At 47.2% G+C, this 26,410-nt stretch overlaps 1 protein-coding gene across 4 annotated transcripts in view; it reads left to right on the forward strand.

Annotated features, from left to right (window-relative positions):
* ARL6 (ARF like GTPase 6) overlaps positions 1–26,410 on the forward strand; it is a 955,202-nt gene that overhangs the window by 375,226 nt on the left and 553,566 nt on the right. For all 4 annotated transcript variants that reach the window (XM_085603578.1, XM_085603577.1, XM_085603576.1 and 1 more), the window contains one exon: positions 11,189–11,250. In XM_085603578.1, coding sequence (XP_085459704.1) covers positions 11,189–11,250 — 62 coding nt within the window. The remainder of the gene's footprint in view (positions 1–11,188; positions 11,251–26,410) is intronic.

Below are 26,410 nucleotides of genomic sequence, written 5' to 3' on the forward strand. Positions count from 1 at the left end.
ACGAAACATACACCAATCCATATGCTCTTTCCAAGCCGACACCGCAGGGGGCCTCTGGGATCCCCACAATTGAGCAATGTCCCGCTTAGCTATCATGTATCCCAGAGTCACCCACCGCGTCTGCGGGACCGAATAGTCATTCGGTTCCCATACATTCAGCAAGCATCTCCTCGCTTCAGGCGGCAGCGCAACACGCGTAACCACACGCAGGACCTCATGCACACCACGCCAGAATCGCTCCACCCTCGGGCACTCCCACAGTATATGCATGAAAGTCGCCAACGCACCACAGCCACGCTTACACAGTCCGTCACCAGCAAAACCCATACGCAGAAGCCGTGGCCCCGTCACGTAAACCCGGTGAAGGATCTTGAGCTGGACGAAACGAAGGCGAGCCGGGATGGCCACCTCTTTCGGAGAGGCCACCGCGGAAATCCAATCCTCGTCGTCCAGCTCCAGCCCGTCGGCAACCCAGGCCTCGCGGAGACTAGTCAGCAGGCACGATCTATCGTTGATCAGTTTTTTGTATATGAGGGAGATCGTGCTGTCCGGTACATGGCCATCCAGCACTCTGTCCTCCAGGGGGGAAGACTCCGGAATGGATGCGACGTCCGGGAAGACGGAGCCCAGCGCATGGCGGACTTGTAGGTACCGAAAGTACTCACTGCCCTGCAGCTGAAACTCCGCCTGCAGCATCTCAAAAGTCTTGAATCCCCCCCTCGTCCAGAGATCTCCCACCGTGCTGATTCCGATCGTGTCCCACTTCTCGAAGCCCTTCGACGTCCACAGGGAGCCCAACCTCTCAGACGCATACAGCGGTGACGCCCGGGTCAAACGGTCCTTCCACCCCATAGCTGCATTAGCCGCGTGCCAGACACGCACCATGACACGCGTCGGTCCCGTCAAACGGGAGTCGGGCGCGCCAGAATAGAGCGCGCGATTGTAATCGCCACCGGGTAGGAGCATCTTATCCATCTCAAATGCCGGGTTCAAGGCGGGCCCATAAAGGCCATGATTAATTGCAGCTAGTTGGGAGGCCCAGTAATACCGTTTAATGTCCGGGAGGGCGACCCCCCCATCGTACCACGGGAGCGTCAATTTAGCCAGAGCAATGCGCGGCCTCCCGTCCCAGAACAAGCGCCGCTGGAGGCCCTCCACCTCACGGAAATAGCGTGCCGGGACCAAGTCCATAGTATTCTGGAGGGCGTAGAGGAAGCGCGGCAGAGACATCATTTTAAACAAGGCCGCTCGGCCGAGCGGCGAGAGCGGCAGACGCCGCCAGCGCACCACGTCCTCCTTCAAGCGCTGGAGGGGGGGCAGCAAGTTCCGCTCATAGCGGGCCTCCGGGTCAAGTGTGATATAAATACCCAGGTACCGAAAACCTTGGGAGGCAATCTGGATCGGACAGTCCCGTGGTAGGGCCGGAGCCTCCCCGGAAAGCACATAGACACAGGATTTCGCCCAGTTGATGACCAGGCCTGAGTTGCGACCGAATGAGCGCAAAACATCAACCAGGACGATCAGTGATTTACGCGGGGAGGCGAGATACAGAAGGATATCGTCAGCATAGAGGGACACACGGTCCTCATGCTCGGGAGTCCAGCGGAGACCACGGATAGAAGGGTGCCACCGCAGCCACTCCGCCAGGGGCTCCAGGGCCAGGGCAAACAGGAGAGGCGACAGGGGGCAACCCTGTCGCGTACCCCTCCCCAGCGCGAATGGGGCCGAGACTCGCCCATTCACTACCACCTGCGCCAATGGGCCCGAATATAGCAATTTGACCCAGCTAATGAAACCCGGGCCAAACCCGAATTTCGCCAGCATCGCCCAGATGTATGGCCATTCAAGCGTATCAAACGCCATGGTGGCGTCCAAGGACGCCAAGATGGCCGGCTCCCGCACAAATGGGACACGCGCGAGCACCCCGTGCAAGCGCCGCAGATTGAGCGCCGTGTTGCGGTGCGGTATAAAGCCAGATTGGTCTTGGTGGACCAAATCGCCCACCACGCCAACCAACCGGTTGGCCAACACCTTGGCGAGGATTTTGGGCTCCGCGTTCAAAAGCGAAATCGGCCTATAGGATGTGACCCGTTCACGGGGCTTCCCCTCCTTGTGGATCACCACAATTGTGGCCAGACGCTGGTCCGGCGGGAGGGAACCCTGCGAGTGGGCCACCAGGAACATCGCGCGCAGGTGGGGCGCCAACACATCCGGGCGTAGCTTGTAGAGCTCGATGGGAATACCATTGGGGCCCATGGCCTTGCCGGATGCAACCGAGCGAATAGCCAAGGCAATTTCGTCCGAGGTGGGAGGGGCGTCCAGCGAATCCCTGTCCTCCACCGTTAGGGAGGGCAGTGCGATGTCCCGAAGCAGGGCATGGGAATCTTCCTCCGAGCAGGGGGAAACCGGGGAGTAGACTTCGCGGAAATAATCCGCGAAGCAGGAGACAATGGCTTCCGGCTCAGTGACACACGCACCATCAACACTCTCAATCAAAGGCACCACGCGGCTCGCTCTCTCCCTCTTATCCAACCACGCAATCAATTTGCCAGCCTTATCACCCACATCATACAATCGCCCCTGCTGCTCTCTACTGAGGCCCCTGGCCGCCTCCGTGACGAGGGCCCGATAGGCCGCCTGCTTTAGGTGTAGAACATGCAACTTGGCGTCTGTTACCCCGCTCCCCAGGTCACCCTCCAGTTCTGCAATCTCGGCCTCTACCCGGGTCACCTCCTCCCGCTCGCGCCGCCGGGCATGGGAGATAAAGGAGAGGGCCTCCCCTCTAAGGACTACCTTGAAAGCCTCCCACAGGGAGATGGCCGAAGAGACCGACCCCACATTCTCGTCGAAATAGCGCTGTAAGGATTTGATCAAATCGGCACGAATGGTGGGGTCGCGCAAATACCATGCATTGATTGGGGCCACCCTGCCATCCCCCCTCGGGAAGACATCGAAATGCAACAACAGTGGGGAGTGGTCTGAGATACCCCGCGCCAAATGGCGCACCTCCCCCACCCTCCCTGCATGGGCCGCCGGGACAAGGATGTAATCAAGCCGCGAGAGGCTACCATGGGCACCCGAGTGGAAGGTGTACTGTCGCAATGCGGGATGCTTTAATCGCCAGCAATCCACCAGGCCCAGCGTGTCCAGAAGGCCGGGCAGCCACGCCTGTGCCCGGGGGAGGTCCCTAGGGGGATGGCGATCCATAGACCCAGAGGCTACCGCATTAAAGTCCCCTCCAACCACCAGCAGGCCACTCGGAAGGTCTAGAAGGAGGCGCCCCAGGTCCGCGAATGTGGTGGCTTGTAACCCAGGCGGGACGTAAACTGATATAAAGATAAACACTCTACCCTCCATTCTTCCCACCAGAACCGTGTAGCGTCCCCTCTCATCATGGCGCACCTCGTCAATCTCCAACGGGAGCGAGTTCTTGATCATAATACCCACCCCCCGCGAGCCCGAGGTGAAGCCGGAATGGGCCGCCAAACGATATCCCCGCCGATTCATTGCATGAAAGGAGTTACCTATAAGGTGCGTCTCCTGCAGGAAGACAACATCTGGTGAAATACGTTTTAAGTACTGCAGGACCACACCACGCTTAATCCTATCCCCCAGGCCGTTAACATTCCATGACAACACAGTCAAATCCCTACCCCCCATCATAAGTCGAAACAATCGGTCGTCCCCCATCGAGCATCCTAAAAACAACAACATAGTAGCGGGTTTGCCCTGCGGTGCTAACAAACAACACACCCCCCCCCTACCCCCCGGTCCCAACAGAACTCCCCCCTCCCTGCACCCCTGCATGAGCCCAGACAGCCCCCCCAAAGTGCAGTGTGCCTGTCGCCCCATAGCTAAAATACTAACTAGTCCCCCAGAGGAGGAGGGAAGCCCCCAACAGACCCCGCACGACCTCCATAGGAGGGGAACATACGCAATCAATAAATGGTGAAGGAACAACGTCCAGAGCAAGGCCTATTCAGTCACCCCTCAATTCTGATCCGGCGGGCCCTCCTCGCCAGCCGCGCCCCCCCCGCCCCCGATCTCCAGGCAGAGTGTCCAGCCAGTCCCCAGCCGCCTCGGGCCGGTCAAAGAAGTGCGTGCGACCATCCACCTCTACCCTCAGCTTAGCTGGAAAGAGCATTGAGTACTTGAGGTTTAGGTCCCTTAGGCGACGTTTAACACCAAGAAAGCTCTGTCGCTGCTTCTGGACCGCCGGAGTAAAGTCTGGGTAGAAATGTACCTCCATGTTGTCAAGCTTGACCGGTCCCTGTTGCCTGGAGGTCTGGAGGATAGCATCTCTGTCCCGAAAATTAAAAATCCGGGCAATGAGAGGCCGCGGCGGGGCACCAGTCTTAGGTCTGCCCCCGGGGACCCGGTGAGCACGCTCCACCGCAAAAAGCTTACTCAGCCCCCGGGGCTGGAGATGGGTCAGGATCAACTCTTCCACGAAAAGATCCGCCGCCTCCGCCTCTCGTCCCTCCGGCACCCCCACAATACGGACATTATTCCTCCGGGCCCGACCTTCGGAGTCCTCCAGTCGCCGGTCCATCAGGGCGCTCGCCTGGCCAAGCCGGCGCACCTCCTTCTGGAGGGCCACCACGTCTGTCGTGAGGCTCATTGTGGTGTGGGCCAGGGAGTCGACTCGGTCGTTCGTTTTGGACAAGTCTGCCCTCACAAGGCTCACATCCACCAGGACCGAGTCTATTTTTTGCGCTAAGGTGTCGAAACGCTGGTCCACCGAGGCCTTCATCTCTGCGATGGCGCCCATGACGTCCCGGAGGGTCAGATCCACCGGATGAGCAGATGCCTCCGTCGGGCCCACCGGGGATGCACGCGATGTCTCCGGAGAACCCTTCTGGAGCGTGTAGCGGTCCATACTGTTGGCCTGGTGCGCCGTGCCACGGCGGGTCGTCTTCACCTTCGCCCGGTCGCCATCTTGTTTGGTGGACATGCTGGCTCTTCCACCGTTGTGCCAAGCTCCCCGAACGGGCCGCTATATCAAGTCACGGGTGCCAGGGGGGGGGGCAGGGGCGACCACCGAACCGCGGGTCAACCCACCGCCGGCGGGTCAGCCGGGCTCCTGGACAAGGCCACACCACCGCACCCCGCTCCGCAGCCCGACCCCGCTTGAGAGCTAGGAGGGCGCAAAAGCGAAAGTGAAAGTGCGGGGTACGCCAGTCGCCCAGCCCCGCTCGCCGCTGTTATTCACTTTGTCCCCGGATCGCCCCACTACTCCAATCCGGGGGGCCGGCGAGGAGAAGGCCGCAACCTTCAATCGATGCTCCCACCGGCGTTCGGGGTCCGATTCGAGCCCAAAAAACGGGTGGCGCCTCAGCTCCGGTTCCCCAACACAGTCCCCTCAACAAGGACAGGATATCGCCAGGATTAATTCAGGAGGTCGCGGAGGTCCTCGGGAGCCTCGCACCTACGCGGCCATCTTGGTTGCGCGCTAGGCTCCTCCCTTTTTTTATTTTTTATTTTATTTTATTATGATAAGGAACTCTTTATGAGGTCCACATAAAACAACATATACATACAAAACAAGAAATACATAAAATATTATTCCATCACAATTACACGAGACATCTTAATACAGGTCCAAAAAACATTTAAAAAAGTTGTACAGTTTAAAAGCAAACATTTCATTAGGTGGGTTAATCAAGGCTGCCTTAAATGAAGAAGCAGATAATATGTTGAGTTGTAAGCAAATTGGTCTTAACCATCTACGCCTGCAAGACATCAGTGCAGGACAAACAAACATCACATGATCTAAGTCCTGATCATACAATTGACAAAGATCACAGCATGCCGAATGACCATACCAGCTGGCATGTAGAACTTTCAGCGGAAGCAAATTATGTCTTAATAAGTACACAAGGCGTCTGACGCCATGGGAGATGTTCCAATACATATACGGTTGAGCTTTCCGCAGGGTATAAGATTCGATAACAGGCGTACCACCTTTTTTCGCTAAACAGAAGTCTCTATCCTGACAAAACCCCAATTCCCAGGAGGCTGACTTCAGAACAGTTTTTAATTGATGAGAGGATAATAAAAATAAAGTCTCCTCATCCAATTTCAATTGCAACACGGCAAATCTGAAGTTTTTTACAATCAGGGAGAAATCATTAAAAGATCCTAATAATTCATTTTTTATAAGATCTCTTAAGGTATTAGGATCACCTTTAGATAAAGCTACTACCCAACGTATGATACTTGCCAGACCTTGAACCCAGCTGCTACGTAAACCCAGTTCCTGTCTCAAGGAAGCAGTCGAATTTGCTGTACCTACAGACATTAAACTGCGTAAAATTTTCCCTTCCGCAGAGTTTAAAAAACTCCACTTTTTTACATCAATTAACTCAATTCCGTATAACAGGGAGGCCGGAACTTTCGCTCTGAAAACATCTAAAAGAATAGAAAAATGCCTTCTACCTGTGGCTTTATACAGGGAAACTAAACTCTTTCCCTGAGAAATAGCCTTCCGAGAGTTATTGTCAATGTGTAATTTGTCACTTAAATTATAAGTGACAATTTTACCTAGGAAGGTGTAAGATTTCACACATTCCAGTTTTTTCCCCCCCACAACCCATGGATAATTAAGGCATTTAGGCTTCTTTCTACCAGAGAAGCAAATCACTTTGCTTTTTGCCGTGTTTATTGATAAGAAATGACTTTCCGCATATTCAGAGAGTGCTTGCAACCGATTGTTCAGGCCCTTTGGGGTGAGATCCAAAATCAGGATGTCGTCTGCATACATAAGGCATGCAATTGGAACTCCACCCAAGGACGGGGCAATACCGGCGCAAGCAGAAAGTGTGACGGGTAAATCAACTGTATATAAGGAAAATAGCAATGGAGCCAAAAGGCAACCTTGCTTCAACCCATTGGAAGTGGGAATTAATTTAGATACACCACATTCACCTCCAAGTAGAACTCTGCACCAGGTGTCAGAGTAAAGGGCGCGAATTAACTTAATCAGGAATGGGGGCATACCTAAGTTAAATAACTTTCTCCACAGCAAAATTCTATCTACTTTATCAAAGGCGGTGGAGAAGTCAATAAAGGCGCCATATACCTGACCACCACGGACTTTCACATATTTTTCATTAATAACTTGCAATGCAGTCAGGTTGTCTAAAGTTCCATGATTTTGTCTGAAACCTGTTTGCTCCATGGGAAGGATTTTATGTTCAGATACCCATTGATTCATTAAAGTAAGCACACATTTTGCGAAAACCTTACCAATGGCATCAAGCAAAGCGATTTGACGGTAATTTTGCGGTAGATCTCTTGCCCCTTTTTTATATAAAGGGACAATAATACTTCCTTTCCAGGAGGGGGGGACTGTTCCACTAGAAAAACAAAATTTAAACACTGGAAAGAGTATTTTACTCCAAAGTTCACTCTGGTGTTTTAATACTGAAATTGGGATTTTATCAGGACCCATCGCACCAGAGGAGCGCATATTCTTAATGGCACATTCAATTTCCTTTTCCGTTGGACAGTCAAGTATACGTGAGACATTATCAGATTCAACATTAAAAACTTGAGAATTATTGTTACTGTACAACTTCTCGATATAAACCACACCTGTTCCTCAATGGCAATAGGCGTAGGACTGGCTCTGGTACCACAACCTTTGCCGATTAAGGACCAGAATGTCTTGGCTTGGCCATTATAAGAAGCTTCCCTCAGTTGAAGCCAGAGGGCATTTTCCTTAGAACGTTTTAAACGGGCCTTAAGCCTAACTCTCCTTCTTTTTAAGAGAAACAACTTAGACTTAGCTTCTTAGGTAAAGAATAAAAATTGTCCCCTTACCACTTTGTTTATTTCTCTATTTATAGCCCGTAGAGGATGAGGGACTACGAGGGATTGTTTCACACCTGGTTTCTTTTTTGCACTAGCAGTTACAGAATCTAAAAAATTAATAAAACTCAACAGCTCTCTCCCTTCCCAGAGGGGTAAATTCTCAACAGTAAAATACAAAAGAGGCACCACATTTTCAACAGTACAAGGGTTCCAAAAACATTTCCCTGAGCTGGAATCAAAATTCACAAAATCTGTATCCAGACTCCACGGATCCACTTTCTGAAGATTAACGGAGACAGAAAGCATCAATGCATTATGGTCACTAAGAATAGACTCAATGACCTTCATATCCTTCAGTAGGTGAAAACCGGCATAATCTACCATGATAAAATCAATAATAGATTTTCCCTTATTAGATTTACGAGTATAAGCTGCCGGGGTGTCAGACGGAAGCCTCCCATTTACTATTAAGCATTCAACTTTAAGTAAACCATCTAAGATAAGTTTACCTCTTTTGTTAGTTTTAATTTTGGAGGGAAACTGGGCAGATGGTATATTCCAAGACTCTTCCAATTGAATATTTCTAAACAACTCCGACCCACAGTTAGATATATTACAATTTAAGTCCCCAAACATTAACACATGCGGAGTTGGGGAGACATCCAACGCTTTAGTTAAAAAAGTGAACAAAGTTTTTAAACCAGCATTAAAACTACAATTGGGGGGGAATATAAATATTAACCACAATCAACAATCTATTAGGGCAATCCTCAAATACATCTTTTAGGGTTATTGCTTGAAACAGTTTCCCTGGATCTAGATAGTGTGAATAGTTCCATTGCAATCTGTTAGATAACAAGCATGCTAACCCTCCCTTAGCATGGCCTCTTCTAGTGCTGGTTGCGCTGTATTCCAAAACAAAATAGTCTTTTTCCAAAGCTAATCTTCCTTCAACCCAGGTTTCTTGCAAACAGATTATATCTGCCTTTTGAGAATGCAAGAAACCCAATTTCTCCTTATAATCCTTGAATCCGGCAGTGTTCCATGAGATAAATTTCAGCTCTCTGTTAAAAATTGGAATGTTGTTTAGAACAGGGAGCAGATTTACTCGCTAGAACTCCAGGTAACCAACTCCATTTAGATTGGTCATCCTTCACTGTCTGCTTAAGGGGAGGGTTTTTGTATGAAACTAGCCTTTCATTCCTAGCCACACAAATTTTTAGGTCCTCTGATCTGAGATTAGACCAATCCGACAACAGCACACCCGTATTAGAGGGAAGTGATAGTGAAGAATTGGCGAGAATACTTTGAGTACATTTTTCCCCAAAGTGTGGCATGACATCTATCCCTCTAACTTGTAATTCCTCTGCCCACTGTAGAACAAGATTTAACACAACTTTCGAATGGAATTTCACCCTTGTTGATCTTATTGGTTTCCCCACGAAGGAGTTAAGGAGAAATACAATATCTAAATCGGACGTTTGAATTAATTTCAAACTTTCGGTCTCTTTAAAACAGATCAGTAGGGCAGATCTATTTAAAATTAAATCTGGTTCAAATAAGGGAGAAAAATCAAGATATAAAGTATCCACATTTATTTTTTCTTTTGGGAGAATAACTGTCATTGAGGATGGAACCTGAAAGGGTCTTGCTGAAGGATTTAGGGAAGTAGGGGACGGGATGACAGAAGAAGAGGTAACCTTAGAAATAACTTGGCAAGATCCTGCTTTAACATTACAATATGCTGAAAAAGGATTGGCGGAAGGGTGGGAAACCTTGGGGAGGAAAGGATTGGTAAAGCTTATAGGACCTAGACCAGAGGAAGAGGCGTCTTCTTTAGGCGAGACAACCCTAGCTTCTACACGAGAGGTAGGAGACTGCTCCACCTGCGGAGAATCTTCTAGACTTAATTCAGCATTCTTATCAAAAAGAAGTTTCCTCTGTCTTTTTTTAGCGAATCTTCGGATGGGTTTCCTCTTCTTCATTCTAATCTTTTTGTGTTTCAGGGGACTCACTTTTCCCATCAATCCAGTATTTACTGTGGGAATCTCCTCTTCTTTGCTTGATGGCAAGGAGAATATCGGAAAGAGAGATGGAATTTCGGATTTGGGAATGAGAGGAGATGTTGCTATTACCTCTATCTTGTCACTGATTGGGGCTATACAATTAGCGCCAGCCGAAACCACTTTGGAAGGATTGGGGACAGCAGGAAGAACTACAGGCTTCTTTTCCTTTTGACCTTCTGTCAAAGGAGAAGATTGAGCTAAATCCAAAGCTGCCGAAGCGGAAGGAGCGCTTATTTTTGGGGGCACCAACAGAGAAGCCGATGGTATGGGAAGATCTGACACTAACTCATTTTTACTTAGCAAGAGAACTTGCAAAATTTGCGTTACAGTGTCAAAAATACATTCCGAACCTCCCACAAACTTTTCAAGTAAACTCAAAATCGAAGAAAGAATTGATTCCAAAGAGGACAAACTCGCTTTCCCTTAAAGGCAACGCTGCTTAGAGCATGTCTTAATTTTGATCAATTTTAAGAATCTTTTTATATTTCTCTCTAATGGCCAAAATGTGTTTGTCATTTATGTATTCTTAAAGCATGTCTTAATCATGATCAATTCTTATAATTGTCATATTCTTTTGTAATGGTTTTTGATTACACAATAAAAGATTTACTTTACAAAAATCACTACTCAAAGACAGTAAGTTCCAGTTGGGCAGCTGCGATCCATCCTCTGTGCAGCGCACAGAATACCTCTACCCTTCCTACAAACTGCTCGGACAGCACCAAACATTTCCCATATAGGTCCAACTATAACCCCCTTGCAACCTTGTAACAATGAGTACCCAGGAACCTGATGAAAGGCAAAGTGCTTCAATGACCTTTGGTACTACGAAGAGCTGTACAAACGTTTTATAGGGAGTAGCTACTTGTTAATCACCCCAAAGCTCTTTAAGTCCTGCAAGGGAGTGGAAGTTCTATATAAATACAATAGATCGGGCATATTGTCCTAAATACTTTCAAGATCCCTTATACAAACAATGAGAACTCGCATTTGAAATCAATAATTAAAAAAATATGGAAACCCCTCTTAATTTGATATTTACTTATTTCTCATATTTGTTTGTTATAAATATCAAGCTGTTTGAATTGAAGTAAATGATAAATTAATCCTTATGACATCTGTGCAGTAGATGGTATACAGCTTTCATGTTGAATTATATCATTCTATTGTCCAATTGTTTGCTGCCACGCTAGACATAGGTATTGGGAAATGTTTAGCAACTGTTTCAAGTGGTTTTTGAAGCACTGCAAGTTATAATGTATTGATTATTTTCTTTGCAGTAATTGAGTCTTGTTTTTTCTTCAAAGGCTCAAACCCAAGATATAGTCCCAACCATAGGTTTCAGTATAGAGAAATTCAAAACGTCCAGGTAACTTGATTGATTTTTCTATTTCTCGTTCAAATAAAAAAAAAAAATGTCAAGCATATGAACATTTGTCTTTGTTGTAAGTTGTTAATGAATCCTTTTTGCTGCAAACCAGTAAGAACGCCACTGAGGTCATAAATATGAGAAACTTTAATTTTGCATATGTATCTCGAAGTAAAATAACATGGTAGCATCATTGCCCACTGTTGAATTTATTCATTTTGCATAGAGTGATTGTAAATGCTCCGGAATGCTTTCATAAGTTAAATAAAGCAATTGTAATTATGTGTTTATAGAAAGTGTTTGTTTCAGCTGTTGTAGTTGTTTAGTTGAGCTGTGAATACCTAGCACTACTATAAAGCACTTTAGGCATTGATTAAGTGTGTCTCGATTCGATTTTGGGGGAAAGCTCCTGTTTCCCCCTAAAATTACATCACACATTAGTTGTAAATTACGCCTTAATTGGATGTTTGCCATAAAGATTTTCGATAGGTCAAGAGAAGTTCGTATACAATGGCAGTTTGTGCAGCTTAGCTTGGACCAGGTGAAACCATTCACCATTTGTGCATGACTCTTCATTTGCACGTTTGCACCTTGGAATCTGGTGCAAATTGCCCACTCGCTAAATACTGCACCTTTCAGCAACAGTAATTAGCATTCACACAGTTTTCCCCAATTGCGTATAACTTATAGTTGGACCCTACCATGATTCAAATTAGTTACCTTTTATTCAAACTCCAATGTGGATTAGACCAGCGCAAAATAAAAATAACAAGTATGTAGGAAACCAACATTGAAGTTCCAGCTTTTTCTAAGTCAAGTGCAAATTGATAACTATGTTCTTCTGGCTCATAAAGTGTGCCAACACAAGGAAAAAACACAAATAACTTGTGCCATGCTTTTTTTTGCAATTGTCTATTTGTATTCCCAGGCAAAACGTTGATTTAAAAAAAAAAAAAAAACGTATTCAGTTTAACATTTCCGTGTTAGGCCTCTCTTCATTGCTTTACTTTAGGCTTATTTATTTTCCAAAGAAAATTTACCTGCTTTTGTTTATGATCTATACAATTAAATGTATTATCAACACACCACCAGCATCTTTCCACCTCTCCTCTCATCATTAGGTATCAAGAAAACTGTTAATTATAACAAAAAGTAAAGGAAATAGCAGGATAGGGGGCTCAAAGGAGGGTAGACAGTAGAAGTGTGAATGACAGAGAGGTATAGATGTGAGAAGTAGAAAGATAGGGGACTGGTTCAACGTGAGACCATTCTGCCTCTTGAAGATGGAGTCCCTTGTACTTGCTCAACCAGCTGAATGGAGTATGATGTTTATGGAGGTTTCCATGTTCCAGGTATAGGTCTAGCTTATTCCAGGTTTATTGGGGAAACTTGATTGTGAATGTTGTTTTAAGGATGATATTGTCCGAGCTTCGTATAAAGCAGACCCACCCTACTAGGTGTGATAAAAGATATTTATAAAGCGGTTCCACTCCCATGGGCTAGTTTTATCTCATTGTTTGTAGTAGGTCCATAAGAAGATAGCCAGGTTCTGTTTTGTTGAGTGGAGTCCATGGGCCTAGGGCTATGTTGATAAAGTTTAATAAAAATTTTGTTAGGTATATGTTACCTATGGTTTGCTCTGTTTCTTTCCAGAAGGTTCGGATTTGTTTGCCCTGATACAGCATGCACACCAGGGGGCCTCATTACGATCTCGGTTGGAAAACATTCAGACCAACTCCTTGTCGTAATTGTTTCCGACCGACTTGGGTTAGGGGAGTCCGACCGATCCGATTATGATGTTTCTGAACACTGTTCGGTCGGACTCCTATTAACTTCAATGCGAGCCTGTGTTCGGGCCGGCAACACAGGCTCCCATTGAAAAAAGGGGTGGTTGCGTAAAATCTTGCACCCTGTGGCGGGCACCCCTTGGTGCCTGCCAAACTGTGCATGGTTGTAAATAGGGGTCCTATGGGTACCCCCAGTGTCCCCAACCGGAGGCTTCCGGGTGAAGGCGGGGCCTACTACAGGCCCCCAAAGTGACTTTCCGACAGGCATTTTGTGTCAGGCATACTGATTCGAAAAGGCTGTCCGAATCCGATATCGTAAAACGTCGGTTGGAAACGCGGTCCATAGACCTGTACTATTTAGCTCCGACCCACTCAGAGTCTCCGAATGCTTGTCGGAACCGAGTTGGAAAAACTGAATGGTTACCTTTCCAACCTAATCGGTCGGTCGGAAATGTTTCCAAGTTGGTTGGAAACATAGGTTCCGCAACGGGTTAGGAAAATCCAAATTCCGTTTGGAGGCTTTACAACCAACATCGTAATCAGCCCCTAAGTCTCTGTTGTGTTTTTTAAGCAATTCCAACATACATCTATGTTGATTCAGCCTAGTTTGTGAAGTTTACATGAGGTCCAGAAGAATCTATTTATAGTCCAAATTGTACAGAGGGATAGTAAAGGAGTTATTTTTGCTTTGATTGAGAATGTCCAGATGTTTAAACATGTTTGTTCTGGGTGAGGTTGAATGTACATTTTGGAACAAATAATACCCAATTCCTGTATGTTATTTTTAAGGCTTTAAATTTGAGGAGTGTGTGCCATTTTGCAGCTATATGTCCCTGCTGAGCTAATTTGGACGGGAAGTTAATTAGTTCTGGGGCCTGTGGTTCATTTATTTTGCTCACTGCTACTTTGCGCTTGAGGAATCTATAAAAACCACCAATGGAGAGGCTGTGCTTCTGTTATAGTGCTGGACATGTTAATGGGTCCTTTGGGGAGCTAAGGTCTTGTATTTGTAGTATATCTGTTCTCACCCTGTCTTCCTAGAATATAATTTCCTAATGTGAGGATTGATTATTCCAGAGGGAAACAAATGTGGAATTTAGCATTTTATTAGTGAATCTTTTATCCAGATATCTCAGTGCATACATTGACTCTTTAATAATGTTAAGAGAGTTGAACTTTTAGATTTTTCATTGTTAGTTCTGAGATAAGCAAATTGGGTTTTAGTAGATTTCTTTTTGTCTGGAACTATGGAGATCTTATTTATTTGTCTGTAACCACCATGTTGCTTGTCTGACTAGGAACACAATGTGATAATTGGACGCGTTTAGTAGGTCCATGCCACCTTGCTCATTATTTATTCTATGCTTCATTGGTGATTTCTGACTATATTGTTTTACCATATGAAGTCAGAGGTCAGTTTGTCTAATAGTTTCTAAAATCTGTTAGATAGTTATAATAGAATCATGTTGAGGATGTAGGTAACTTGGGTTGCAATCATCATTTTTGTGCATCCTATACTTCTCCACCATGTAATGAATTTTGGGGACCTGACTTAGGGTAATTCTTATATTTTGGTGCATAGGCATTTTTCAAAATGCTCTCTTGAGACTGCTAAGTAATTTTTCATCCCTACTGTACACAAATTGAGTTCCCCTTCGTGCTTTGCGTATGTCTTTACACTGCCATTAGAAACATCAACACCATATTTGCAAGAGTACACATCTAGGGCAATATGCAACAATGTTAAAAAAATCAAAAAAATCACAGTCTGTCTTGCTATCGCTCCAAGAATGATCATTTATTATATAATTTAAAATTATGCAGGACACATATTAATGTTAAAAAACACACATTCATAAAAAGGATCTCATACATGAACACAATATTCAAATACATAAAAGCATTTCATTTCGTTACACTGCTCAATAAAAACATATTTTTAAAAAATCTGTTAAAGCAGCGTTTCAGTGGAAGTCAAAATGGTTCACAGCACCTTCATCCGGCCATATATATTAAAATAAAAAAACTATAAGAGACAGAGAAGCATAAATTATTATTGGAATTACCCTTTTCAATCGCGCTGTGAGATTTTCAGTATATATTTAGCAGTTAGGAGGGGGGTGGGCGCACACTGCCTCACACTCCAGCACTCAGTTTGCCCCGATGCATCATAATAAATGCAGTGCATGATAACACTTACTTCTGTGTCAGGCTTTAGTTTTCACCCTTGTTGGTGCAGCCAGTGCTGTGCATCTCTAGACACGTGTTTCAGGATAATTGTCCTTCTTCAGTAGAGAGCAACACTTTTTTTGGGGGTGCTGGTGATGCCGCCCAAAGTCTTCTCAGGTCTCAGTACCATTCGCTGGGCGCAGGTGCATCAACCAGAGCTAGTTAGCTCAAGGGAGCCTTTTCATATAGGAGAGAGGTGGGCGCACACTGCCTCACACTCTAGTACACTAGATATACACAGCACTGGCTGCACCAACAAGGGTGAAAAACTAAAGCCTGACACCGAAGAAAGTGTTATCATGCACTGCATTTATTATGATGCATCAGGGCAAACTGAGTAGTGGAGTGTGAGGCAGGGTGCACCCACCCCCCTCATATATTTTGCAGTCTACATTTATTAGGAGTCAATGCCTGTATCCTGTGGGTCCTCATCTTTGTTAGGGATTTCTACTATGGTCGCTAAAGAGGCCCTGGATCCTATTTTGCCTGATTCTGCATAATATGCAAATAGTGCCCTAGTAGGGATGTTAGAATTTTTTCTTCATAAAAGCATTAGAGGATTCTATCCAGACCCAGTGATTTGTCATTTTGTAATGAGTTCATTGATTTAATAATCTCTGATGTATCTATTTGTTTGTTGAGTTCTGAATTAGATTTGCCGACTTCGAGGTTATGCTGATAATCATCTGTTGCAGGGTGCTCTCTTGGCTTGTAAAGATTTGAGTAAAGTTCCCAAAAGCATTCTGGTATATTCTCGGTTTTATAGTTAATATTCCTGGTTTTGTCTTTAATAGTTGCAATGTTGCCATTGTTTCCTTTAGCCTATATGTTGTTTACAAGAGTCCTTCCAGCTTTAGTTAACTCTGAGATATTTTGTTTTACCATTAGTGACCTACGTATGTGCTCGCTTACTCATTATTTTATTATATTTTTATTTCAGATATTTTAACTTCAACAAGGTGTCTGTATCTTGGGACTGTGTAAAGTCGTGTTCTAGGGATGTATTATATGTTTCTAGTTCATCAAACATTAGATTACATTTTTTATTTTGAGTGGTTGTAATGCTGACCATTATTAGTTTAATGGTAGTTTTCATGGTATCCCATATCAGGGAAGTGGCCTGTTGATGCATTTTCATTGAAGAGGTTTGTATGGCTTTTTGGATTTGTTCTCTAGCCTCTTGATCATCTAGCACTTCGTTGTTCATTTTCCATGACTTAATGTTACTTGTGGACATATTTTTATCTAAATCTTGGGAAATATAGGCATGATCTAAGACTAGTATTGGCTCAAGTTTGAGGTTGGTAGCCATGGTGGTCAGTACATTGTTAACTAGAAGGTACTCTATCCTGGTTAGGGTGCTGTGAGGGGTCAGAAAAGACAGTAAATATGCTTCTATAAGGTTATATAGGTGCCTTATGTCATTGATTTTATCCAGTTTACAGAGGTGTCCTACTTGGTCTGTATTTGCATGTGGCTAGCATGCCTAGTGTTATATCACAAGGCAACTTAAAATCTCCACCCACTACTATCTCTGAGTCACCAGGATTTTCTCAGGTTTCTTTATTCAGATCTGTCCAGAAACAGAGGTCATCAGTTGTTTGGGCTTACATATTTATTATATATTCTGTGGTTATTAGCTATCTACCTTCATTATCATGGGTGCTATTCATCAGTGCAAATCTTTAAGATCAAGGGTATCACTCTGTTCTTCCTCCCTTTGGCAAAGAGAAGCCCTATTCTGTATGCACTGGTTCAGCACACTCTGTCTCAGGGCACCCTCGTTTTGATTCTTGTAGTAGGATAATGTCCCCTTTAAGTTTGTGGCAGTAATCTGTGTTTTTCTTCTGTTGAACAGGATGGTTGAGGCCCCTAGTGTTTAGCCATAGAATCTTCAAAGCGTTGTTTGCCATTATGTTATTAAAGTATCATTATGTGGAGTTTTCCTGTGTGTTGGTGATTGTAGAAGATGTGTCTTTTGGGAGTGATGTTTAAGCCTCCCAGGCTTAACCAGACTTCTAAGAGTCTTGGTGTAGAAAAAAAAGGGTAACAGGTAGGGAGTAACATACAGAGGTAGTAACTAACTACGGTATACACCTGCCCCATTTAAACCCCTCCCCCAGATGTATAATAAAAAATCTGTGGAAGTCTCAAGTGGGGAGTTCGAGCCAGTTCCAGGAGTAATAGAGTAGACATTGGTGCAATTATACAGAAGTTTTTTAAGGTAATTGTAAGATGGAATGCACCAGTGGTGAGTCATAAGTAACCCTGCTATCTTCTGTGCATTGTCATAGTTGTACAAATTTTCTAACAGGGCAATTACGATTCTAGACAACGTCTTACATTTTACTTCATGAACAGTTGTAGGCAAAAACAATGAGAATTAAGGTTTGGCTTTTCTGAGTACCTTTAAATAACATGATCCCAGACTATACCAAACCAATCACGAAAAGATCAGATCCAAAACTGTCTAGAGCAAGATAGACTAAAACAATTCACTCTTAACTAAAACCATATAGCAGCAGTTTGGAGACTGACCTGGCTTTGACTTTGTATTGAATGAGCATTGTAGTTTAACATAGCAGGGCATAATGCATCACACTCTTCTGACATACTATTATGTATATTAACTGTGTAAGCATAGTGCTGTATAGAACTATATATACCTAGAACATGAACTGGACTTATCAAGGCATGGTGGATAGCTAAACTCATCATTGTCCTATAAGCTTTATTTCGACAACTTGTGTCGTATAACCGAAGAAACAAGCAAGCATAAAATATGATTAAAAGACATCAAAATAGAGGAGGCGTGACTTGCGACCGACGAAGATGGCCGCAGCCTAAGAGCTCCAGAGACCACCGAGCGTGCCCCGACAATCCTGGCATTTATCCTGCTATCTGCACCACAAAAATAGTAGGCGGAGGCGCCGCAGCACCTCAGGTGGCCACTGCAGAAGTTTGGGAAGAAAAACGCGCTACCGGAGCTTCCGGAGACCGAGGGGTGGAGCTGCAGCCTAGACCCTGCGGTGAAGCCGGGGACTAAAGTGATCACTGCAGCCGCCCACAGAGAGAACGCAATTGGCGGCTCGCGCGCTGGTCCAGGGCGGACTATGGACACATAATCCAGACGGCACCAAGATTAAAAGCAGGACCGACCGGACCACCAACAGAGCAAAGGTGAGACGCAGGCAAGGGCCCAAATAACTACAGGCCCACGACCAGAACTGTGGCGCAGTAGAATTGCGGGAGTGCCCTGAGAGGGCCTACCTTCCTGGCACAAAGCGGCGCATTAGCGGAGAATAGCGGAGGGAAGAAGCCCCATATGACCCGCACTCCACGAAGGGAAGACGATCGGCGGGAATCACACTGACCGGGAAAAATTAATGCATGGTGCAGTTAAGGCGCCGCATAGGCGGTGAAGTGGAGCAGAAGTGGAAGCGCGACACAACAGAGGTGTGGCGTAGATGCCCCGGCTACACGACAATCGCCTGAGGCAGCAGCGGTTGGGCCATCAGTGGCCGCAAAAGACGATCACTGGCGGTGAGTGACAACCGCCTGGTTGGGGAGATATTAGAGGCAAAGCCACACAGATGCTGCGATACCACTCAGAAAAGCTACTCGGCGCCAGCCCGCCTAAAATTAATAACCCCCCTTTAGCCCCTGCGGACTGCTCCCCAGCAAGAAAGAAGCAAACTCTGGACTGTGGAACACCACGCTATATAACCGCAACGCCAAATCCCATCTATCCAGGTCCACAGCCATGTACCAACGACGAGAAGCTACAGGCACCTACCCCCAATACTGGTCCAGTACTAACTGTAATTGACTGGCGCCGCCTGCCCCACACCGTCTGAACGGGATCCACTCTCCTCAAACTTGAAGCGCCATGAGCGGCAGGAGACCAAGGTCGGTGCAGAGCAATCGCATGGAAAAATATGCAATCGCTAAAGAACAACAAGACGCGCCCAACACGACACCGAGCGCTACAAACAGTCAACCGGCACAACAACCAAAAGAGATCACCCTACATGATGTGATGACTACTCTTCAGCAAATGCAAACTTCCATTGGTACTATCTCTTGTGACATAACGCTGCTCAAAGCGGACATTTCCAAAATGAGCACGAGAATGGCGGAGGTCGAAGGCACCACGACAGCCCTCTCAACAGACACGGCAACCCTGCAGTGGCAGGTACGCCACCTAGAACTCACGACCAAGCAGATGGCGGAGAAACTGGATGATCAAGAAGGGCGCTCACAGCACAACAACGTCCGCTTGCTAGGTGTGCCGGAAAGTGTCAAGGGGCCAGCGCTGGATCTCTTTGTGGAAGAGCGTGGACTCTCCAAATTATTTTCGGTGGAAAGAGCCCACCGAGTGCCGGGCGGACGACCCAAACCGGGAGCCCGCCACCCCCCAAGCCCCCCCCCCCCCCCGCGGCCTATCCTGGCACGAATATTTAACTTCAGAGATAGAGACGCGATCCTGCAAGCGGCTCGAGTCGGACCACCCCTCCGGATTGACAACAGCGAGGTAACCCTCTACCCCGACTACACAGCTGCTGTCACTAAACAACGGTGGAATTTTACAGATGTTAAGCGAGAGCTCCGCAACAGAACTTAAATATGCAATGCTATATTCGGCAAAGCTAAGAGTCGAAGCAGAAGGCAGAAGCTGGTTCTTCGCATCGCCGGAAGAGGCGCAAGACTGGCTGGAGGGCTGGCGCCCAGCTAAAGGAAGCAACAGGCAGGAGGCGAGAGGACAGCGACAACCCTCGCAAACTGCCCAGCACGCGGGGATGGAAGGAACGCCAGGACTGAACGCTGGTGCAGAGAACGGGAGTGACGTAGAATGACAATGTGAAAGAACTACCTCAAGGCCATGAGACGTGACCTGAGCAATGTTGCCACGCTTGGATACACCCCTGCATCATGTCAGAGCTCAACTACTGACCTACAGACAGACCGCTAAGCGGTGGAAGGATCGCTGCACCTACAGGTTACAAGACAAAGACTGCAATAGATTTTGTGAGGCGACATATGTACACTGCACCACAGACGGGAAGGAAGGTAGGTGTGGTTCGCACATCGCAGACTGCAAAGACGCTTTTGGGGGTGCGCGGGGGTCATGGAGCCTTTTTTTGTAAAGTTACAGCAAAGAACATCATAGAACACTACATGGCAGACAGATCTGGGGCAGACCAGGGCAGATTGACCATTAAAGATAACTATGACAGACACAAACTAAGACAATAAGGATAATGTCTCACAGACACAAGACACCCAGCGGCAAGGCCCCCCACTGACTGTGATCTCGTGGAACGTGAATGGGTTAGGGGACAAATTTAAACGTGGGTTGGTGTTGCACTACCTTAGACGGAAGAATCCGGCGGTGGCGCTCCTCCAGGAGTCGCACCTACAGGGGACGACTGTTAAAGCCCTGGACCGATGGGGCTTTCCGAATGGTAGTCCACTCCAAATTTACCTCCGGGTCCAGAGGGGTTGGGATCCTTATAAACAAGCGCTTTCCTTTGATAGTAACCAGGACACACCAAGACGATCAGGGGAGTTTTGCGGCAATCACAGGCCAATTGGATGGCAGACTATACAACATTGTGTCAGTGTACATACCTCCGACGTTACACCAGAACGCCTTTTCAGACCTTGGGAAATTCCTACTCACACTTCCCTGTGGAGAGCTAATTATTGGTGGCGACTTCAACGCCACCATGAATGCAGCTGTAGATCGACAGCCCCCCAGAGACCCATGTGGACCTACCCAAAGGTTGCAAGAATTTGTAGAAGCTCTTGGACTGCTAGATGTGTGGAGGACCAGATATCCGGAGGGAAGACAATACACATTCCATTCTGGGGTACATAATAGCCTCTCCAGGCTCGACTACATCTTTACCTTAGCCACAGGGATGCTAGGCATGGCAGAGATTAGACATCTGCCCAGAGGTATATCGGACCACTCCTCAGTCCTCGTTGCTTATGCACCATTTACCCCACAAAACCGAAGACTGTTCCCAATCCGACCAGGGTATCTTAAGAATCGAGAAATAAGAAAAGACCTCATTAAGGTGACAAAATGCTATTTCGAAGAAAATCAACACTCAGTTCCCTCTCCTACAACCCTCTGGGAGGCATATAAGACAGTACTCCGTGGGCACGCCATCTCCCTAATTGCGGGGCAGAAGAGAGAACACCAAAAACACATTGACGGACTAGAATTAGCAATCGCATTAGCGGAGGCGGCCCAGGCAGCAAACGCTACTGAAGAGACGACACACAGACTACACTTGACACAGCAGGAATATAGAACATTCACGCATGAAGAGGCCTCTAGTAGACTGACAAAGACACAACAAATGATCTATGAACAGGGAGCTAAAGCAGGCCGATTATTGGCCTGGTTGGGAAAGCAAGAAAGAGCGAATAACTGGATAACTCCGATAAGGTCAAACGACGGAGACTTGGTCACTACGCCGCAGCAAATTACTGAAGCGCTAGCGCAACATTACAAGACAGTATATACACCAGTTGCCACTGCAACGGTGGAAGAGAACCTCCCATTCATACACGATCTACACATGCCTACGCTTGGTGAAGATGCCATAACAGCCCTAGATGAGGACATCACACCAGAGGAACTTACACAAGCAATTAGGGCGCTGCACACGGGAAAGGCGTTAGGGCCCAATGGGATTCCGATTGAATTTTATAAACAAGCAGCCCCTCAACTAGTACCACACCTCTTTGCCATGTACGCTGAGAGTCTAGACCAAGGGATCTTACCTAGAGACCAACGTCTTGCCACCATAGTTGCAATGCATAAGCCCGGTAAGCCGGCACAAGAATGTACATCCTACCGACCGATCTCCCTCCTCAATGCGGAGGCAAAAATACTTGCCAAGACGTTGGCAACTAGGCTGCAACCACACTTATCAACGGTTATCCATCCGGATAAGTCCGGATTTATGCCACACTGCAACACAGCGCTTAATCTTAGAAGACTGCATGGCGTAATGGAGCGTAGATCAACTATAGCAGAGGACGCAGCCATACTCTCGCTAGATGCGCGAATGGCGTTCGACTTAGTGGAGTGGCCTTTCCTTTTCGCAGTCCTTAAACATATGGGATTTGGATCAAAATTCTGCGCATGGATCCAACTATGGCCGTTTACTACTACCAATGGCGCAGGTAGTAGTAAACGGCCATTTATGGGCTGAATTCCCGTTGGGTAGAGGGACAAGACAAGGCTGTCCATTATCGCCACTTCTATTTGCAATAGTGCTTGAGCCTCCGGCGGCATGGATTAGGCAAGACCTTACGATACGGGGGCTGAGATGGGTCTGCGGCTGGGAGGATCGTATTTCGTTTACGCGAATGATTTTTTATTATATTTAACGTCACCAGCACGATCCATCAATTGTCTCTTAGATATCTGTGCAGCCTATGGACGGGTGTCAGGATACACCATCAACTGGGAAAAATCGCTACTCTATGTCCTGCATGGCCCCCACCGCGGCTTCCATGTGGGTGCGCACTTCAAATAGTCACGGACGGATTTAAGTACCTTGGGATATTCGTAACACATGATCATGCACAATTCACCAAAAAATACCTGACCCAAGCCCTGACAAGATTAAAAAAAGACGTCAAACATTGGTGCCGCTACCTTTGACGCTCCTGGGAAGAGCTGGCCTCTTTAAAATTTTGGCACTCCCCAGGTTTCTATACGCGTTACAGAACACACCGTTCCCTGTCCCCTCTACATACTTCACAGCGGTCAATGCAGAAGTGACGACATTGCTTTGGGATGGGAAAACACCCTGTATAGCACTGCACAAACTCACCAGAAGCTGGGATCGCTCTTCCCGACATCAAAGTATACTATTGGCTTCCCAGCTAGTGGCTATTAACCAATGGCTTCATGTCCCCCAAGAGGACCCAGCATTCCGGTTAGATAGGCACCTCCTAGCCCCATCAGGGATCATGGGTGCCCTATACAACAAAAAGAAACTGAGGCGCAACAAACACTAGGCTGGGAAGGGGTGGTCACACAAGCAATGCCGCTATGGGATACAAAGGAACTTGGGATGCTGGGCAATACCAAGGTGTGAGAAGTTGGCCTGGCATATGCTGTTCCTAGTTATAGGGACACCTTGCACCAGTCCAATTCGACTCCTATTGATGATAGGTTTAAGACAACCTTTAAAGAAAGCTATCCTAGTGGTAGCTGTGGAGAGCAGCCTTCAGGCTAAGTCTTGAAGGAGTGTTAAGCTTATTGTTTTACCATAATAACCTCTTGAATAACCAAATGAAAGAGTAGCCCACACAGGTATATATATAAAATATATGTATTTATTCTAGACAGAATCCCACAGTCACTTTATGTGGCTAGTGGCAAAGTTACACTTCAAACAAGCATTTATAAACACAATAAATAGCACAGAAATCAATGGGCCCCAGGGGGGGGACCAAACCATATACTAAAATAGTGGTATAAGAACCACGACAATTCTACAGGCAATGCCTAGGGCATTCAGGATCGCTGGCCCCTTAAGAATCCACCCACAGTTAAGAGGAAGGGGACCCACGGGAGGCGTGTGCAGTGCGAGAAGTTGCTGTCGGGATCGCAATGTTAGCCTATGGAGAATGTCGCGGTTGAATAATTAAGGTTTAAGGACACTTCTAACAACAGTACAAAGTTAAGGCTTGAGACTTAAGGCTTTGGAGAGCCCACCACCACGGAAGTACCGAAGTACCACTGTTACCTGCCCCAGGGAAGCCGGGTGCATAGGTCGATTCTGGTGTCGGGTCGCGGGCTGATTTTCTATGGAAAAGGAGTCCAAACTGCTGCTAGCTGGAAGTGTCGCTGAAGTCGTGAAGATTAAAGTTGAAGAAAAGACAAAGATGAACCTGAAAGCAGAGGGGACAGAGTCTGGGTCACAGCACAGTGACCAGGGAGCTCACAGGAAGGAGCTCGTGGATGTCGGGTGCTTCAGGTGTGGAAGGTACAGCTGGGCTCTGCAGTCACGGGCTCCGGGAGGCTTCAAGGAAGGCCAGCTTCTGGAGGGCGACTGTCCCACGTCGGCTGAGGGTCGCTGCGGTGTTAGTGTCCCGATTGGATCCACTAAGCATTGGCAACCGCAACCCACGCAAGATGGACAAAGCAGCTGCTGGTGCAGACCCACGTGGTCTGAGGGTGCTCTCCTTTGCAGGGAGCGTAGAGCAGGCCTGGAGCAACCAGGGGAACTCTTAGAAAAGAAGATTGTCCTCCGTCAGGGCCCACAAGTCGAGGGACAAGGGACCGCGGAAGGCAGCAAAATGGAGTGCGTAAAAGGGCTCCCACGGGCCACCGGAGCGGGCCAGGGAGCTGAGGGTCGGCACAAATGCTGCTTGAAGGTTGGCTCAAGAATGGGCCAAAGCACAACTTCCCCACTGGTCGGGGTCGTGTGCTGGACAAGAGGTGGCCGGTGTCTCGGGGTATGCGGGGATCTCGACACCCACGTGGTCCAGGGTGCTCAGACTTGCTGGGCACACTCACAGGACGCTGGGATGCACTGGAGACCCACCTCGAGGTTGCTGGAAGGCGTCGAAGGTCGTGAGAGCAACGAAGTTCCAACCGGGTATCTTGTAGTCTTTTAGGTGCCTGCCAAGCAGGGGGATAACTCCTTTATCCCAAGGGAGATTTCTTCAGTCAGCTGGGCAGCAGCTCGTCGAAGGTCAGTTCTGTGAAGTCCTGTACGAATCTAAGGCTCTAGGGCAAAGTTATTCCCATATATCCCCAAGATTAGGGGATGGTCCAAGAGAGAGCCTACCAATCAGAGTAGAGGCGGGAAAGGGTGGCTACACCCACTCCCCTTTGTGTGTTTCCCGCCTGGGCGAGGGGCAGGACGCCCCTGAACCGGTTCCAGGCGGTGTATGCAGAATTGGGGCTCTGCAGCTGCCTACGTGCAACTCTGAAAGGACATTTGGTGCACCCACCCTGTTCCAATCCACATATCCTGTCTGGGGAGGTGCTGGCACCTCCCTGCCACAGGAGCCCTATTGTCCAGATGGCGAGGCTGGGGTTTTCCCCAGCAACAGCCAGCCAGAGTCGTGTAGGTGGCGAACAGTAGCTATTTTGTGGTACATGTGCACTTTTAAATTGGTTTCCAAATTCTACCGCTTTTCCCATATCACCCTCCTAGCAAGGGGGAATCGTGCCCCCATGCCCATGGCTGGACTGGGGGTATGATTCCTTCATGTTTGACACCAAACACGATATGGTTCTGTGTAGCCATTCCTAAGTTACAGCGATGACGCAATAACTTATAATGCGGTTAAGAGTATATGGTATGGCTACACTACAAACAACCCAGTAACGATTTTACGAAGGTTGCAGAGAGGTCCTACTCACGTAGGGGTCCCCCCTCACACATACCTCAGCACCCAGCCCTGTAGGATTACCAGGGCCTGCCATAGGGGTGACCTATGAGAGTATATGTGTTGTATGGTATGGGACATAGGGTACCTACATCCCTGTAAGGGGTGCTAGCACCACCTTACCCAGGCTACAGTAGTGGCCTGGTGGTGTCAGTTTGGGTGGCTGTCCCAGGGTGGCACAATAGGTGCTGCAGCCCTGGTAGGCCTACTGGGGGACCCATGCCCTGGGTACCTAGGGTACCATCTACAAGGGACTGGTAGGGCATGCCCAGCATCCAATTATGTTTGTACCTAGAGTACTCACAACAGTTTTAGGGAGAAAGCAGATAGGCGGGGGTCCTGGATAGCAGGATCCCAGCCAGACTAGTCAAAAACCACTTAAATACCAGGCAAAAAGTTGGGGGCAACCATTAGTCAGATTCCACTCTCCTACACAAGGGTTTTCACAGTTGGGACTTAATAGGCATATCAAAAGTTGGGGATTTGTGGCAGAAGGGAGGAGTGGTTACCTTTGCCCATCTACAGGCCACTTATGGCCTAGCCCAGACAGAACTATTTCGGTACATACAGGTCAGACATGCACTTCAGTCCCTACTACCACCAGATACAAGACCCGAAGAATCCTCCCGTTGGAGGATAGGCTTTTAACGGACCACCTACACAAAAAGGCAATCTCACTGACCTACCGGAAAATAGTACGCTCGGACCCC

The sequence above is a fragment of the Triturus cristatus genome, chromosome 1_2, assembly GCF_964204655.1.
Source record: "Triturus cristatus chromosome 1_2, aTriCri1.1, whole genome shotgun sequence".
In the NCBI taxonomy this organism is placed as follows: domain Eukaryota; kingdom Metazoa; phylum Chordata; class Amphibia; order Caudata; family Salamandridae; genus Triturus; species Triturus cristatus.